The 19,184-nt window shown below is 35.8% G+C and overlaps 1 protein-coding gene across 13 annotated transcripts in view; it reads left to right on the top strand.

Moving 5' to 3' along the window:
- otofa (otoferlin a) overlaps positions 1–19,184 on the top strand; it is a 55,214-nt gene that overhangs the window by 18,871 nt on the left and 17,159 nt on the right. For all 13 annotated transcript variants that reach the window (XM_052585652.1, XM_052585648.1, XM_052585649.1 and 10 more), the window contains exons 4-15: positions 4,929–5,028; positions 6,328–6,524; positions 13,758–13,831; positions 14,152–14,278; positions 14,470–14,524; positions 15,312–15,443; positions 15,700–15,762; positions 15,905–15,989; positions 16,072–16,231; positions 16,447–16,633; positions 16,732–16,918; positions 17,042–17,265. In XM_052585652.1, coding sequence (XP_052441612.1) covers positions 4,929–5,028; positions 6,328–6,524; positions 13,758–13,831; positions 14,152–14,278; positions 14,470–14,524; positions 15,312–15,443; positions 15,700–15,762; positions 15,905–15,989; positions 16,072–16,231; positions 16,447–16,633; positions 16,732–16,918; positions 17,042–17,265 — 1,591 coding nt within the window. The remainder of the gene's footprint in view (positions 1–4,928; positions 5,029–6,327; positions 6,525–13,757; positions 13,832–14,151; positions 14,279–14,469; positions 14,525–15,311; positions 15,444–15,699; positions 15,763–15,904; positions 15,990–16,071; positions 16,232–16,446; positions 16,634–16,731; positions 16,919–17,041; positions 17,266–19,184) is intronic.

Here is a 19,184-nt window from a genome sequence, read left to right as displayed (position 1 = left end):
TGATTTTAATGTTTATCTTAATGTTTATAAATCAATTAATAAGATGTTTTAATACTAATATAATGTTTTTTTAGTTTCTTTCTTAGAATAGTGAGTGGCAGTAAAAACACCGTTCTAATTTACACTTTATAACATTTATGAGATATTATGAATGAGAGAGCAGTCACAGGGTAGAGATCCCCCCTATAGGTTCCGGTTATAGTATTTTCTAGAAGCTTGATGGGATGCAGTGCATTGTTTTTTTTTCTCCACTTGTACCTGTCAGTATTCACTCTAAGTTTTCCATCACTGCTTTTTTTTCTGAAAGAGTGCTGTGACTTGTTTTCATCCACTGTCTTCCTCTAGAGGTGGAGGATAGGCTGACAGTCATTACTAGCTGTTCTCCACTCAATGTGTCCTGAAGAGTGTGACACTCCTGCTGATGCAGGCATCAGTGTGTGTAGGTTTATGCGGGTGTTTATATGGTGAACATCCTGCCGTTTCACTAGAATACATCAGATTCTAGATTGAGCTGAGATGTTAGACTGCAGAGGTGTTAACAGATTCTCTTTTGCTCTTGCTTGTGAGCGAGTCTGATGTCTATTAAAGTTTAAGTCAGTTCCATTTTAACCAGCCTGGCTGCCTCTATACGTGACTAAGTAAATCAACAGCTGTCAGTAGAAAAATCTACCATGACTATGAAGTCCTTTTAATTATGGTGTGCAATGGTCAGCCCATTGTTTTGAGTTCAAAGACATCTATTGTGGTCTGAAAGACACCTGTGAATAGATCACAATGTATAAGAAAAGCATCTGCTGAATAATTCACATGCCACCATAACATATGTTAACCACGCAGCTCATTAGCTATTTGTTTGTTATTTACAGATGTAATTTCTATCCATCGTATGCCTTACGTACTCTAGCTGACCATGTCGACAAACACCATGTGATACCCTGAGCTTTGCAAACTCAGTAGATCAGGACAAAACACCAGGTGTGAGACCGATGTGTAGCTCAGAAACTCTATCTTCTTTATGCGAGACTTTAAGGTCATTATACATTAGAGATGAAGGTTTCCTACCCTTGAGAAGATTCATTCAACATTGCTGTTGTTGTTTCATGACCAACTGACCACCAGGTGGTGACATTGGAGATTCCTGCAAATGCAATAATAGGATGCCATCCTGCAATTATAGTTGATATGAGAAATGACACAAAAGAGACAGAAATCTTTTGTATCAGTTTACTATCTTTACTGTTTCAGATAAGTGCACCTTTGTGCTTTAAAATTATTTCTGAAGGATCATGTGACAATTCAAGACTGAAGAAATGGCTGCTGAAAATCCAGCTTTGCCATGAAAGTTGTTCTGGATCCAGACTGGAGCCGTGGCAAAACAGAGAAACAAATAGAGACATCATTAGCGTAGCTGCTGTTCCAACAAAGTAAAATTAATTAGTTTAACTCAAGCCAAAGAATAAAAATGCACATTTGATCAGATACAACTGTAACCAACTTGGTCCAATAATTAATATCTCTGTATTATCCGAATTTAATAGGACAAATTTATTATTTTACATTTTGAACACACTCTGTTAGCTTAGATAATTTAGAAGTTTTGATCTGGTCTTGTTGATATATATAGTTGAGTATCATCAGCATAACAATGGAAACTAATCACGTATTTTCTAATAACATTACCAAGGGGGGACATGTATATTGAAAATAGAAGAGGACCTAGGACAGATCCTTGTGGCACTCCATATTTTACTGGTGATAAATGAGATGACTCCCTATTTAAATAAACTAAATGGTAGCGACCGGACAGGTAGGATCTAAACCATCTTAGAGCCTGCCCTTGAATACCTGTATAGTTTTGTAATCAATCTGTTGAGTGTGTCATGATCTATGGTGTCGAACCCAGCACTAAGATCAAGTAAAACAAGCAATGAGATGTAGCCTTGATCTGATTCAAGAAGCAAGTAATTTTAACAAGTGCAGTTTCTGTGCTTTGGCTGGGCCTGAAACCTAAAAATTAAAATCTTAAATACTTCTTACAAATAATTTTTTGCAGGAAGGAGCTCAATTGAACAGACACAAAGTTTTCAAAAATTTTAGACATAAATGGAAGATTTGAAATAGGCTGATAATTTGCCAGTTCACTAGAATCTACTTGTGGTTTCTCTTTAATAAGAGGCTTAATAACTGCCAGCTTGAATGGTTTTGGCATGTGACCTAAAGATAACGACGAGTTAATAATGTTGAGAAGTTGTTCTTCTGCAACAGGTAACAACTCTTTCAGTAATTTAGTGGGTACAGGATCTAATAAACGTTGTTGGTTGTCCTATAGTTGTAAAGCACTGCAGTTTATCTTAGGTATCTAAAATCTACGTAAAATCTATAAATGTAAAACTTTATATTTTAAATTGTAATAATAATTTGCTCTATTTTTGATCAAATGAAGGCAAAGAGAGACTTTAAAAGATAAGAAACATTTAAATGTCTTACAGAAACCCCAAACTTTTTAACAAAAGTATGTGTAAATTAAAAATAGTTACTGTGTTTAAAAAGTAGTTGGGAGTTAGTTTATAAGTTTGAGTCCAATGTAATGTAACGTTTTATGTCAGTGGATGTATATCAAAAGTTGGGCTGCATTTTCGTGCATTTAATTTAGTGATATCACTGGAAGAGAGAGCACTCCTGCTCTATAATAAGATCTGCTGCTGATGACAACTACAGCAAATATGCAGAAAAACGTCAAATTCTAGCTCCAACATGGCCACTCATTATATTACTCACTAATGAAGTGAAAACTCCTGCTCGGCAGTTCCTTGGTGCTACATATATACATCCCTGCTGTGAGCTATTTTTTCTCAGTTTTTAGCAGAAGGAAGGTTCATTGTCTTACTCAATGTTTTTATCTTTTTCTCTTTTCTTTAATCTTTCCCTGTCTAGCTCATTCTTATTTAAACAATGCTTGAAACTTGCTATTACGAGCACTTCCTGTGTCTTTTTGCCTCTTTAAAGGGTTAGTTCATCGAAAAATCAAAATTATGTTATTAATAACTCACCCTCATGTCGTTCCAAATCCGTGAGACCTCCGTTTATCTTTTGAACACTGTTTAAGATATTTTAGATTTAGTCAGAGAGCTCTCAGTCCCTCCATTGAAACTGTGTGTTATCAGGCTCGGCTCGGTGTTCATCTTCAGTTCTCTCTTCACAGCAGTTCAGTCAGTGTCGCTTTGGATAAAAGCACCTGCTAAATGAATAAATGTAAAAATGTAAATGTCAATGTCAGTGGTGGTTATGGCCTACACAATAACAATAAAGGTAATGTTAGAAACAGTAAAGTAGTAAAAAAGAATTCAAATTCTTTTTTATTCAAAAGCTTGTGAATTTTCCAGTTCTGACCTCTTCAACAAAAGTCTAGTGACTTGACAAGGCAGGACGCAGTAAATTATGGAACAGATGAAAGTCAATTGTCTGTTGTTCGTTCAGAGGATCAATAATGTATGTGGGGTCTTTAGAAAAGTTGATCGGGAGCCAGAACCTGATCTAGGATCAGTGAATTATTCACCCGTGGATGCATGCGGTTCACCGACAGTCACAAAGCCATTATTTCACCACTGAACTGGGCACATATCAATCACAATGGTCGTTTTTCCTTTATCAAGTCTCTCTGGATGAACAGTGGTGCTGAATGTGTCATTTCACATCCGAATACAGCAGTAGCTCAGAGGCAGGTGCTAAAACTGTTAGCAGTTTAAATGGTTTGATGTGTTTTCTCATCACATTTACTGACTACATCGATAGACCCACCTGTCTTTCTCTTGCTGAGAGTGACAGTGATGCAGTAACAGACAAGAGAGAGAGTGTGTGTGTAAGCTAATGTGGCATTTAATTGGACAGTCCAGAGGTTCTGATAGCTTTTCTTTGTTGCCTGTCACTTTTTTTTTTTATAGAGACTTGAGTTAACAATCAGAACAAAGACACATCACTATTGCTCAAGTGTTTGTTGATCTTATTATGTCTGAACTGTTTGCTTCTAAATTCATGACCGACATTGTGGTTACATAAAAAGCATGTGTTGCTGAGAGTGATTGCATCTTTCTTGTTGTAATAAAGAAATTAAACTTCTTTTTTTATTGGAAAATTTCTACCTGATTCACAGACCGGACAGTTTTCAGTGTTGATTAAACAATAAAATGTATATCATTTAACATATGATTACACAGCCAATTATTTTTTTAATGCTTTTAAAGGCTGTTTGCTAACTAAAAATAATTAAATAATTGGGGTTTTTTTTTGGGGGGGGGGGGGGGGGGATTAATCTTGTAAAATGTTAAAAGTTCAGTCATATCGGTAGTCTAATAATATCTGTTTTACCTGAATGCTATTTTTTTGTTTTAAAGTAATTAATACTTTTATTCAGCAAGGACAAAATACATTTGTCTAAACAGTAATTAATTTTAAATTGTTACAAATGGTTTCCTTAAAATGATAGCTGATATATTTGACTTTCTATTTATCAAAGAAGCCTGGAGAAATCTATTACAGTTTCCACAAAGTATTAAACAGCACAACCATTTTCAAGTGTGATTCACAATTTTCTTGAGCACCAAATCAGCATTTCTGAAGGATTTTTAAAGGATGAAACCGTTGCCTTTGTCATCACAGCAATAAATTACGTTTTAGAATAGAGCAAAAATAGTAGCGTTATTTAAAAAAATAAACATATATTTCACAATATTACTGTTTTTGCTGTATTTTCTGTATATTCTTGAAAAATCTTTAAACAATAGTATAGTTAATCAAGCCTGACTGTTAATAATAGCAGTAGTAGTACATGTAAATATATTGTCTTTAAAGTTTATGATATTTGTCTCAGCTTTACATACTTCAAATATTTTAGTTCATGTATAGAGTCTATTGTGTGTGTGTGTTTGCAGGTTAATTGGCACTTTCCGCATGGTTCTGCAGAAGGTGGTGGAGGAGGGTCACTTGGAGGTGTCTGACACTCTTATTGACGACAATAACTCAGCCATACGGGTGAGACGCGAGGATCGCAGGCAGTGTGTGTGTGTGCATGTTTATGTTCTGGTCTGACAGATCAGAAATGCTCTTTTCTTTCATATAGCACACCCACTCACAAAAACATCCATTCACATATTTCACCACAGGGGTCTGGTTTCGCAAAACTTGCACAAAAAATTGTTGGCATGGATACATGTCTACTCTGAGGCTATAAGGCACCATTCAGTTTTATTTTCTCTCTTTCTGATATCCACCAACATGTGCGGGTTGATTTCCGTATGGATCCCGCGCATCTCTATGTGTCAGAATAATTAATAGCTGCTCTAGGATAAAATGTATCTGTTTAGGTGGAAGTGTGTTATATTAAACACATTTGTTGATCTGCTGCAGTGATAGTGTACACTGACTGATCCTTAGTCATGTTTTGTTTTGCTAAGGGCGATGCAGTGTCATTCATTCATTTTCCAAGCTATTGAATAAAAGCTTCCTGAAACTAAATAAAAATATTGTGGATAGGAAAACTAAAACTTTTCCAGAACTTTGCCATATTCCAACATATATTCTGTTTAGACATTTCTCATCGATTTCTGTTTCTTACTCTAGAGCAACACTTACACTATTGTAAAATTTTTGTGATTTTTGTATCAGAAAAGCAACTTGCAATTATGAAAGCAAAATTATACCACTTTCATGCAACTTAGTCTTTTAATGGATTTTTTATTTTTATTTTACGTTGAGATGAGACCTAAGGAAAGCTTTAAATTTGTATTGGTTAATTAAAGCAGGGGTTATATCTAAGTAAAGTTGCAGAAGGGCTTGGGTTCTCCCTTTTGTATGACATTTGCCCTTTGGAGAAGTGACCATCAGGCAGTTGACAGGATAAGTTGGACTGAGGCTAAATTGTTCCTTGTTCCTTCTAATGAGTTTGTAAACATGAGAAGGAAAGGGTAACTGATGCTGACAGACTGATACTGCCATATGGGTTAGCATGACCCTAACCTGAAGACTTAACTCTAACACCAAACATTCTACCTCTCTTCAGCTTTGTCAGGATTACAAAAGTGTCAAATCAAGTGTCTTTATTGCTTGTGAAACCTGTAAACTAGTTAGTGTTCACTTTATACACAACTTACTTTAAATAGAATGCACAATAAGACATATGTTTCAAATTCTGTTCTGTTCTATTCTATTCAGTAATCTTGAAAACAAGTAAAAAAAAAAGTGAAATAAACATGTACTGCGTGTATTAAGTATTTGTATATGCACATTTAATTTTCATTTATTTATTTATCTGTTAATTATTTTAAATTTCAGACAAGTATTTCCATAGAGATCAAATATCAGACCATGGACGGGAGTGTGAAGGTATGGAGCGATGGTGAATTCCTTGATATTCCAGATGACTGTGATGGAACTTTCCAGTTTGAGACAGACAGTCTACTCTCTGGACGCAGCCAGAGCTCTGGGACATCACCTGGACGTTCTATCCACGGCATTCCCACATTCCGCAAGTAAGTGTGTCAGTTAACACAATCACGCTCATCATCATCCTCTTTATGCAGTGGCACAGATAACTCTGTGATGATAATGGTGTTGAAGAAGATAATGAGGAGATAATTTGATTAAGCAATAAAGAAGCAGTCTAACTGAACATATACATTTGCTCATCATATTAACAGATAATCTTATTAGTGCATCTTTTCACTACGTGGACATTTTTGCTGAATAATGAAGACATGGATGACTGGAATGTGTGGGATGCATTGATTTCCACTAAGCCTTCCAGTCTCTACAGGTCCTCTGATCTATAAGTTATAACCATACACAGACACAAACGTACTCCATCATGGTTTGTGTGTGGGCACTATTAGTGTTTCTGCAAGTGTTTAAATGCAGATGCATATGGATGATTACTGCTAGAACAATCTATATTGGGAAAGTTGTTTAAAGTTACTACTAGGTAAATTAAAGCAGTCTCAAGAGATTTGTAGGTGCTTTTGGATTGATTTGAAAGCCCTGTTTCATTTAGACCTTGTATTTGCTATTGGGAATTAATTAGTGAGTATTCAACCAATAAATCTTATTTTTATTGAAACAAATAGTGATCCTGGAATTCAAGTATTATTTCTGTTTTAAATTGATGTTGTCTTTAGCAATTGATTTATGAGAGCTACTTATCTGTTCTGATTACACTTGCTTGCTTACTTAATCTCCATGAAGATATTATTTTATTCACAATTTGTACAGTGTCCCAACTTTTTTGGAATCGGTTTTGTAATCTATTTCATTTAAACTTAATCTTTTCCATATTGTGACTTCTTATGTCTTCACTCTGATAATATAAAGTGATGCTCCTGTTTGAGTAATTTTATATCTATATGCTACTCTGTTCATGTTGCCTCTGGATATGGGTCTTATCTTCATGCAGAATAATTTCTTGTTAGAGAGCTATTATTAATAAATCAACTTTCGCATGTATCAATTTTGCATTTAACTGAGTGATTGAGAAGAGACAGCAAGAGGAGAGAACACAAGGAAACATTCAGGTCTGAATAAAGAGGATGTGATATGATAATTCATTATATATTGCACATTTGGCATAGATGACAGCTGCTAAATCAGCGAAACAAACACACCAGAAAAGTTCATTACTTTTCTCAACTCCTTGCTGCACACTAGCAAGCAAGCAATGCATTTGGAGACCTTATACAAAATTTGTTCTGCTTCTGACCAGGAAGAGTGAACACAAAAACACTGTCTTTCATGCTTTATGGATGACTTTTGAGCTCACACAGAGAGGAACTCTTTCAAAGACTTTGAGACTTTTCAAAGAGTTATAGCCTACAGTATGTTTTGCTCCAAGTTTCTTCTTAGTTATGAACTGAATATACTTTTAAAAGTCTGGCTTTACTACTACTTTGCATTTCACAGCAATTAGCTGTATTTTACCACTTTGAAGAATTTATATTAATTACAAATTGCATGTATTTGTGTATCTACTTATAAAGGTTAAACAGTCAAGAAAAAAATATTTCTAGAGATTTATTTTAGTCACTTAAAAGTTATTGTAACATTATGTACTCATGTTGATTGGCATATTAAATAATTAAAAAAGTTTTCTTCAGTTGTTTTAGGTTACTTGACATTTTTAATAATATATCCCTCTGTCCTCAATTGAACCTCATTCCTCATGCAGTTTCATTATTGATTACAAGTTTTATTTGTACAGTTTTACTTTAAAAGTATGTAAGGTTTTTTTTGGAGTTTCTGTATGAAGAAAGTGTGTGTGTGTGTGTGTGTGTGTGTGTGTGTGTGTGTGTGTGTGTGGGAGTGGGTGTGCGTGTGTGTGCGTGTGTGTGTGCGTGTGTGATTTCGTTGTACGGCTGAAGTTGCCGGGACCCAGTGGGACATGGTGGAGCTTCTGATCTAAAGTAACTGCTAGTCCTCTCTAATGACTAGACCCCTCTCTCATCTCCAATTCACCACCATCCCCCCTAGCCCCGCTCTTTCTCTCTCTCTCTCCCTCCAATCTTTCTGCATTATCTCTTTCTAGCTTTTCTCTTTCACTCGTTTCTTTCCCCATAGAATCATGAGTCTGACACTGAAACATACTCAGCTATTCTGTATGTAACACTCCAATGTCCATGGTTGTAGAAAATAGTATGCCCCCATACTATTACAATATAATATCTCTTTTATTTTGCATCAAGCAGGGGGGCTTGTGAATCGCTGGAAAGCTGTGAAAAATCTCTCAAGTTCTGTCTCATCGATGGGACTCACACTTTTGTTTACAAAGTCTGTGTTTATCTGTTGTGACTCAGCTGAAGATGGGATCAGTTTAATGATCGGTTTAATTAATGCCAAAGTCCAGGTAAATCCTTTTTTCTTTTCCCAGTATTGGACTGGGTAAGTGGCTTTTATCCAAGGCTAGATTTAAAGGGGTGAGATGGATTTACATTACAGTTGAACATTGTATGTATCTAAATTCTTATATTTTTCAAGGGTTTTGTTCTTTTTCTTTCACATGCTATTTGAAGAGCTTCACAAAAAGCACCTGCATCACTGAACCAGCTTGATAAAGCTTTTGATGCTTCATTGGGACCATCCAGCTTCTATCAGCCTTTTGTGTGCAACATCATTATCATATAGAGGATACTGCATGTTTATCCTCAGCATTAGAACAGGTGCTTTCATGTTTAGTAAAGCAGGAATTTCCACCCTGCTGGGGGAAAAAATGTTTATTCTAGCCTAAGGTGGTTTACTTGTCACCCAGCTATTTATTGTTGGTCCCTTTTGAAGGTTTTAGAGGCGTTTTGGGATTTTTTTCAATTAGCTGGCTTAATAGTTTAACCTAATGCCAGCTTGTCGACCAGATAAACCATCTAACCACCTTAGATTGGTTGAAGTTGTTGCAGTTCCTAGTTCTGATCACATTCATTCTCATAGCCTGCTGTTTGCAAGGCAAGCTTATTCATGAGAGCAAGAGCGTTATTCTCTTGAGCTTGGTACAAGGACAGGTGATAGCTTACAGTCAAATGAAACTTTACAGAACAAAGGCATTTGCACAGGGATGTTTGTCACTTAAGAGCTGTTGCGTTACTCTAGTGGTTCAGTTCGCTGGCTTTGTTGAAGTTTAATGTTCATTCTCGATCGCTCCATTCTTTTGTACTCCTCTCCTCCACCTAGCATAAAACTGTCACTTTTAACCCCCACATACACTTTAGAAAGTAGGGCACAAAAGCTCAAAGGCGCTTATGGTTTAATAATTCATCACATTAATGAAACAGAATTGTGCTTCTTATTCATTTACGCATTGCTGTAAATGAAAAAAAAAGACAAAAATACAAAAGAGACTCATATAAAACAAACACTTTAATGTATTCATGTCTCTGCTGAATAGTGTTTAAACTGTCTAATTGTTTAAAATTGAAGAAGCCTATCTATATTTATAATTTATGAGTGACCGAGAGGGGAAAATAATCATGTTGTTAATACTAGGTTACTGTGTAGTACCCCACAACTTTGTTCTGTTTTAGCTTAGTTTATGTGGCTACAAAAACTAGCCTCAGACACCAAGGTCTCCCAAGTGCTTGAGCAATACATAATTCATATGCTGCTTTATGCTTTTGAATGCATCCCATTTATCTCTGTTTAAATTTATTGCTGTGCATTTTATTCGGTGTCATGGTTGAGGAATGGCCTTTGATATACATTGATGTGAACGATCTACCCTATCTTTGAGCGTCTGTGCCCTTTTTCTTGCCAAATAAAGTTCAGCTAGTCTCTAAGCCTGGTTAAGATCTTCTTTAACTGGTTTAGTTGTAATGTTTTGTTTAGTAAAGTACATGTACATGATCACACACAATTCATTTATAATGATACAAAAGATTTCGATTTTAAATAAATGCTATTATTTTGTGCTTTCTTGACATCAAAGAATCCAAAAAAATTTATTATGGTTTCCACAAAAATATTAACAGTTTTAAACGTTGATGATAATTAAAAAATAATTGAGCACCAAATCAGCATATTAGAATGATTTGAAGGATCATGTATAACTGAAAACTTGAGTTTTAACTGCTAAAAATTCAGCTTTGCCATCACAGGAATAAATTACATTTTAAAACATTAAAATAGACAACAGTTATTTTGAATACTAATAATTTTTCACAATATTTCAAATAATTCAAGCCTTGGGGAGCATAAGAGACTTCTGAATGATAATTTGTTGTTCAGCCTACTACAGTATGCTGCATTTGAGGATTTCAAAATACAGTATATATATATATATATATATATATATATATATATATATATATATATATATATATATTGTTTGTGCTCATATTCTATCATGTCTGAATGCATCTAGCAAATACAAATGAAGTGCATTTCTCTACCTGGTGTCATGTTCTCTCCTTTCATATTGTGTTGACAGTTGTTGTATTGTTTGTATTATGTTAAAGGTACAGGTCATAATTCTTAAACAGGGTTTAGAATAATTGGTTTTGGATCAGTGACTTTTTTTGTGCATACTGTTTAGCATCTTCACTCATAATATCTAAAATGTCACTTGAGCTCACACACTAAATTACATGCAAAGGTCGCTCTTCATTAAACTGGGGGAAGGGGGATTACAATCTTTATTAAAGTGGGATTGTAGCAGAGTTTTCACTTCTTAAAGAAACATCAGATGATCCAGTCAATATAGACAGATTGAGATAGACTATTTGAAATCCAAATAAAAGTGCAGCATTTGACATTTAATGAGGAAATGAAATGGCTCAAGTGCTTCATTGATTGACAGTGTTCACAAATGTCCTTTTCCTATGTATAAAAAATAGTGTCTGCTCCATTGTGTGCTGCTCAGAGCGCAATCTGAGACTCTGGCTTTGTTCTCTGTAGCAACGCTGTCCATCAGACTGATGATTTACTGAACATCCTACACTATGTAGACTAAATAAGATAGTGTTGAATGTCTGGCCTACATACAGTAGACCTACCGTAAGGATATTTCATGTGGCACAGAAGTAGCTCCAGTAAATCGCAAAGACCTGCAGAACTGTCATTGTTTGTGTTGTCAAGTCATGTCTGTGTGTTGCCTGTTTCTCCTTGACTGCTGAACTGAAGCCTTTGATTAAAAAGAGCTGGTCTCATCACGCTCTAAAAATCATCTAATTAGTGTTAGGTTACCTTATCATGTCTAGATACAATCCAGTCTTTTCTTCTTGATTTTGCCCGCTCTAATCATAGGTGATGTTCTAGTGAAAGTCCAAACATATCTGGAGTGTTTAATGTATATTTTAATTGGTTTTTGTTTGTTGACATAGTTGAGGTTAATAAGCTCTTATGTCCAATTACAGTTTATTTTGCATTATTTGATAACCAAAGCACATTTGTAATTGGTAAATTGGTATTTATTTTAAATCAGAATTGCAGCACAAACAGCACTGTTGCGAAATATTGTTACCATTATTTGTAATTAATTCCTGTGATGGCAAAGTTGAATTTTCATCAGTAATTAATTAAGTTTTCAGTGTCGCATGATCCTTCAGAAATCATTCTTATATGGTGATTTGCATCCTAAGAAACATTAAGTTGATGTATACAACTGTAATTTTTACTTCATTTAATATGGGTAATTATATCAGACACATCTGTAAGAGAGTGAGAGTGAGTGAATGAGGGTGTGTAATGTTGTGTGTCCATGTGTGTGTGTGAGGTCACGTACTCTCCTCTTGCTTTTTCACTCAAACCTGGTCATCATCTCAGGTTCTCCCTTATTGTAGACGTCCCGTTTAGTCTGAGAAGTGTCTCTTTGCCTGTGTGTTCTGCTTGGATATGGACTAGCAAATGAAAATGGACATATAGTACACTAGTGGGGAATACCTCATTTTTTACCCAGAGTGGCTCAGCATACATTTCTCTGTTGGTTAGTTTTTGCTGGTTGTCAGCGCGTGGTGAGTATCCTTTATATGTGAGTGAGTTTGTTCTGTTGTGCAGTTCAAAGACTGCTTAATCTATGAGTATCAAGTTCTTTTGATAAGAAACAAATTATTTGTAATTACATTTATAATATATTTTTGTGACCCAATGCACCCCAAAAACATGTCTGACGCATATGATGCAATTTCTATACTCTGATCTCATATTAAAACTCCTTTTTTTATACATATATAACTTCATGTTTGACTGTGTATGTATTTTAGAGGGACTTGGACTTATTTCAACTTATTGGGGGGGAACAACAACTAATGAATTCATGTATAAAAGTTTAAAGAGTAAGCTCTAAAGACTTTCTCTTCAGTGTCACCCTGATATGACGGCAGTGATTCAAAGAAAAGATTTTAGAGGGTATGCTTCCATTATAAGACTGAGATGCAAAAAAGACTACATTATAGAATAATGTTTTAATTTCTTCTTTTTTTTAAGTATCTGCATTTGCATAATCAGTCCTGGCTTGACAGTTGATGTTCTATTATCTGAAGATTTACGTAATACATCCAAAAATTGGAGAAGTCAGTGTAATCTTGATACATTTTCACTCATGCTCAAAGGAAATAAAGAGACAAAACGATCTGGAATTCTTTGATCTTGTCCTGAGAAAGTATCTATATCCACAGATCACAGCTAATTGGAGAATTGTGCACATCTTGTTGAATAATTAAGGACCGTTATTTGTCCAGCAGGCCCGTGACATCATCAGGCCTTTGTAAGTGAACTGATATCTAATCACCATAATATCAGTGCAGAGTTATTGGACACCGCTGAGCCTATTGTGAGTGGGGTCTCACTGTTGAAACGAGTGTCTCGTCTGAGTGATAAATATCACAGAAATTTTCCATCCTGGGAAAACCTGTCGTCCTCCAGTAGTGATGATTTGATTGCTCTCCACCAGTGCCTAAAAGACAATGAACACATCAAAATAAGATAACACTTGACCTTTAGAGCAAACATTTGTATATGGAAACCATTTTGGTACTTGAACACCTATCTATTGCACTACCTATGTGTAAGCCTTATGTATTCATCATTTATTTTAATGAATTGTGGAATGTATCCAGATGGTTCACTGCTTTTTATACAAAATCTATGTAAATGTCATATTTCTGAGTTTAAACTGGTGTAAATTATTGCATATCTGGGAGGCCCAGAGGTAGAGGTGATTTAAAAATGAATCACAGTGCAAATATTGTCACTTTCCCCCCATTAATTGTCATCTAAATGTTTGTTTTATATTGCAGGACAGGAAAAGGAGTGTTTTCAGCCATGAAACTGGGAAAGACGCGCATCTCTAAAGATGACCACAAAAAAGGAGGTACAGCAAATATTACTGATTATTAGAGAGCTGGTTTTACAATAAAGGCAATGTATTTATTTATTTGTTTAGAGAGGAAAACAAACCAACTGAATTTGTTTTAGCTTACGGAGTATTTGTGTCTGCATTTTGGGTCAACAAAGTGCTGAAAGCACAGTAATAAGTTGTACTTATTGTACTTTTATAACCTTAACCTTAACTGTGCTTTAAATCCATAGTTCTCTACTGGCTTTGCTTCAGGAGATTTTACATCGGACATCAATAGGAAAGACTAAAAAATCATAAAATTCTAATGCAATATCAACTGTGCTCATTCGCAGATGACGCTGCCATTTTGGATGCAGAAGATCTTGATCGAAAGACCATGCGTCTGGGCGGTGGGCTCGACCCTGATACCATCTCACTGGCCTCTGTTACTGCAGTAACCACGAACGTCTCCAACAAAAGGTCGCATATCTGATGTGCACTAGGTGTATTATAAAAGCAGTACACTTTCTCTTTTTTGAAGTCTATCTGTTTGCATCGACAGCATAGACCTGCTTTAACATTGTAATTAATCTGATTAAAATGACTAATCAATTGACAGTCTTTGTTTGAATGATTTTTTTAAAGATTGATCTTCACGTTTGGTTTTTCAGATCAAAGCCTGACATTAAGATGGAGCCCAGTTCAGGGCGTCTTGTGGATTATCAGGTATGAAGGCAGACGAAAGAACACAGAGAGGAAGGGAGAGCTCAATAACATTCCCACATTACAGAAGACAATAACTCCAGGTCTTCAATTGCCAACCAGACATGTTAAACCAGTGGCATTTATCCCAGAGTAGTGTATTGTGCTCAAAGCCCTGAATATACAGAGCCGTCCCAAATAAACAACATCGGCCTTGAGCTTCAGTGTTTCAGAGAAGCCTTTGATGTTTACTCACTAATTGTCCTCTGCGTGGCTGTTGTGCTGAGCAGTTGAATTGCAATTTCGTTTCAGTACTGACACTGTATAATTCCTTTAAATGCGGGAAATCCATATATCCCGTGTGTGCTGTGTAAGTGTTTTTAGGTCTTGTAAAAAATTTTCCTTATCTCTAACAGTTCATATTTTGCCGGAGGTTGGAAACTCTTTGCTTTCTTTCTTTCTTTCTCTTACATTAACGTTTGGGACCCACTTGCAGAATAAATCACTGCAGCAATAAGAAGTATTATTGTCTGCATTCTTCTAGAATCCCGCTTCTGTTGTTTTGCAGAGAGTAGTTTATTTCTGTGATCCAATAGAATACTGTAGCTCATTTGTCATTTGATTCCATAAAGCAAACTTGACTAATTAGCCCACTACAGTCATAAAAACATAACAGATAACACACCCACGTTAATACAAGCTCATCTTTCTTCATTAGCATGTAAGACACACACCAGCACCAGCTTTTGTTTTTGGTTCAAATATATAATTTTTTCTTTTTATTTTATATCCCATTTAAAATGTCTTTCAGATCAGCGTAACAGTAATCGAGGCCCGTCAGTTGGTTGGTTTGAACATGGATCCTGTGGTTTGTGTGGAAATTGGCGAGGAGAAGAAGTATACATCGATGAAGGAGTCCACAAACTGCCCCTACTACAATGAGGTTATATTCACATTGCTGAATAATCTGAGCAAATCTGTCATCTTAGACATTTTGACAGCCTGTTTACGGATTGTAACTGCAAGAATCATCTTATTTTATTTGGAAAGACAAGTGATTTTGCACTTTTGCATGATAGTTGCTGTATCAACACCTGAATAATGCCTAAATCCACCCCCATTGTTTGAAATGATGAATTACCTCATTTTATAAACTTCATTTCCAGATAATTTCAATATTTTCCTCTGTCTTCCAACAGTACTTTGTCTTTGACTTCCATGTGCCTCCAGATGTCATGTTTGACAAGATCCTGAAGATTTCGGTGAGTAGATTAAGCCTTCGTTCACACTTTCAGCATATGATTACACATACAGTATTATAGCATACCTCTATGAAAACTACTGAAAACAGTAGATGGAAAATATTAAGTTGTACTTCTGCTTTTCTCTCATGCTAAAATGAAGGTTATACATTCTAAAAACCTTCTACGAAGCGGTACTCTGGTGGGGACCTTCAAACTAGATGTGGGAACTGTTTACTCACAAGCTGGTCAGTGACCGAGGAATAATGAGTGGTAGTGATGTAGCAATTAGATGGAAAAAGTCTTTTAATTGGTGCATGTATCTTACAGAGCATCAGTTCCACCACAAATGGGCAATGCTGTCGGACCCTGATGACATCACAGCCGGCTGCAAAGGTTACGTTAAGTGTGATATTGCAGTCGTAGGAAAAGGAGACAACATCAAGACACCGCACAAGGCCAATGAAACAGATGAGGATGACATAGAGGGGTCAGAAACTGATATCTTCATGCATTAAAATTCATGTATTTATTTAATTAGTTATGTATTTATTTATAAATATTGGAGTGCATTTTAGAGTCCCAGATGTTCATGTGCTAAAGTTCATACTATATTTTACACCATCTAAGGCCTTATTAATTAATTAATTAATTAATTTGATTATTTGAGTGTCATGTTGGTCTATTGTCTATGATATATTGCAGGAATCTTCTTTTGCCGGAGGGTGTTCCATCAGAGAGACAATGGGCTCGGTTTTATGTTAAGATTTACAGAGCTGAGGGACTACCAAAAATGAACACCAGCATCATGGCCAATGTGAAAAAAGCATTTATCGGGGAGAACAGGGATCTTGTGGACCCTTATGTCCTGGTGCAATTTGCAGGGCAGAAGGTAAGAATCACCTGAAAACACTCAATAAGAGATTTTTTATTAGACAGTGACAGAACATTACTTATTCTGTACATGTAATACATTTTTTACACATGCAGGGTAAAACGTCAGTTCAGAAGAGCAGCTACGAGCCCATCTGGAATGAGCAAGTAATCTTCACCGAGATGTTCCCACCTTTGTGTAGGCGACTGAAAGTTCAGATCCGTGATTCAGACAAGGTGAATGATGTTGCCATAGGAACCCATTTCATCGATCTACGAAAGATCGCAAACGATGGAGACAAAGGTACTGGCAATCTGTCCCAGTGTAACACGAACAGTTTAATGAATGTACAGGTTGAATGGAGGCTTTAAATAAACGGACACCTTAAAGAACCGAAGAATTAACGGCTCGTCCATCTCTCCCCAGGGTTCCTACCTACTATGGGCCCAGCCTGGGTGAATATGTATGGTTCTACCCGTAACTACACCCTGATGGATGAGCACCAGGACCTAAATGAGGGGCTGGGGGAAGGTGTGTCTTTTAGGGCACGCCTCCTCATTAGTATCGCAGTGGAGATCCTGGACCCCTCCTCTGCAGAAATAATGAGCTCTACTGAGGTACAAATAGAGCCGGTGTCCAACATGTCAGAGGTGAGATTCCAGGGTCAAGGCACTGTGACACCTCTTGTAAGATCAATACTGAAATCTTTGTGAATCATAAATTATTCTACACTAAACTGTCACACAATGACATTACACAAAGGTTATTTGGAAGCCATCTGATTCATTCTCACTCATCTTCAAGCCTGCAATCTTCATATTTAACAATGTTTAAAAAACTCAGTTTTGGCCTGGTCATGTGTAACCTTCTTGCACCATATGTGAAGTCAAATTGATTACAGCTCAGTCCAGATTCTACGAAACATCAGCTGCCCTCTGGGAAATTACTAGGCCAAGCTCTGTGTCCTCTGACAAAAAGTCATTGCAGACGTGGGAGTCCAGCTGTCTGTGATTTTGTATGGCCTTTGGGATCAAATATTGATTGTCAGAGGCATTTTACTGAAGTGCAAGATTTGTTTTTACACTTGATGTAGAGGCAAGCATATGATGCTGATAATCCCAGCTGCCTTTAATACCATGACTAACCTTGCGGTTTATGCGGTGTGCATTGATCCAAGCTACATGAAGAATAGAGACGTATAAAAAAAAAAAATAGAGAAGAATAAAAGTGTAAGCCAAAGATATGTCGACGTTGTGATCATTGATATAATACAGATGACCGGGAGACTAGCACAATAAATTAGATTTTTCTTAGTGTTTAGAAGAGGAGGAGGTGAATAAACTCCTTAAAGGAATAGTTCATCAAAAATATAAACAAATTCCAAGAGGTTCTTTACTCGTTACAAATCAAATTACTTACTTTCTTCTGTGGAACACAGAAGGATATGTAATATATAATATATAATATATATAATATAATATATATATACTCTTCAGAAAGTAAAAGTGAAAATAGAATTAAAGCATCATAAAATTCCAAAAAATCCATATCATGAATATGAATAAGTATTGAGACGATGAAGCTCCACAATCACAAAAAAGCACCTCTGAAGTGTCACTAAATGGTTGAAGTCTTTATTCACCTGAAAATCTTCCCATCCAGTGCAATGCTAGAAAACCAGACCACAAGTCCATTTCTTGAGCAAATCATCCAGATCAGTTTTTGCAAGTGGATCAATTGATTGTTTGAAAAGATTGACTGAAAAGTACAATTAGTTTATGAATTGAGCATCACTCAAAAAAAAAAAAAAAAAATCTATGGAGATTTTTCTGTGTGTTTCTTACAGAAAGACTTTTCCCTGGTTTCCAGAATAAAATGCATGGCTGAGATATTTTTAATTAAAGAAACTTGCACTGACATTTCTTGAAATATGTCAGTGCCTTTGATTTGTCTCAAGATGCACACCAGTAATGTTTTGTTCTAATTGAATTATGGCTTATTACTGGCTTAGTCTAGTCCTGTCTGTGAAACCAGATCTTAGAATATAGCACACAAGTCATATGGGCACTTTTAGTGACACTTGATTGATGCCTTTTTTTTCCCTTTTTGGTCATTTTGGTCTCAGACTCTCAGCCCTTATTCACATTTATCATATCAATGATTATTTTATTTTTTCTATTCTGTTAATGAAGGAAAGTCGTACAGGTCTGGAATGAGTGGAGTAAATGATGAATTTCAATTTTAATTAAAATTGTTATGAAACATTTACCAGTCAATTTTCAATTGACTATGGATCATTATTTAATTACTAAATTGTTTTTATAAAACAAATTATGATGCAGTATTTGGTATGAAAATTAGTGGCCTACTTAACTACTAAAGTGCCATTGTTATAAAACATTTAAGATTTTCTCTCTATGATGAAAAATGTATTATGAACATTTTTTAACACAGTTGCATAGTTGTAGTTATACAACTGTAGATTTTTGTAAGGGTATGAATTCATTTCTTATTTTCTGCTGAGGACAGCAGTGAGAGTTTTATTTGATCAGAGATCATAGCTTCAGTT

The sequence above is a fragment of the Carassius gibelio genome, chromosome B20 (genome assembly GCF_023724105.1).
Source record: "Carassius gibelio isolate Cgi1373 ecotype wild population from Czech Republic chromosome B20, carGib1.2-hapl.c, whole genome shotgun sequence".
NCBI lineage: Eukaryota > Metazoa > Chordata > Actinopteri > Cypriniformes > Cyprinidae > Carassius > Carassius gibelio.
Note: the sequence above shows the minus strand (reverse complement) of the source record. Positions and strands in the feature narration are given on the sequence as shown.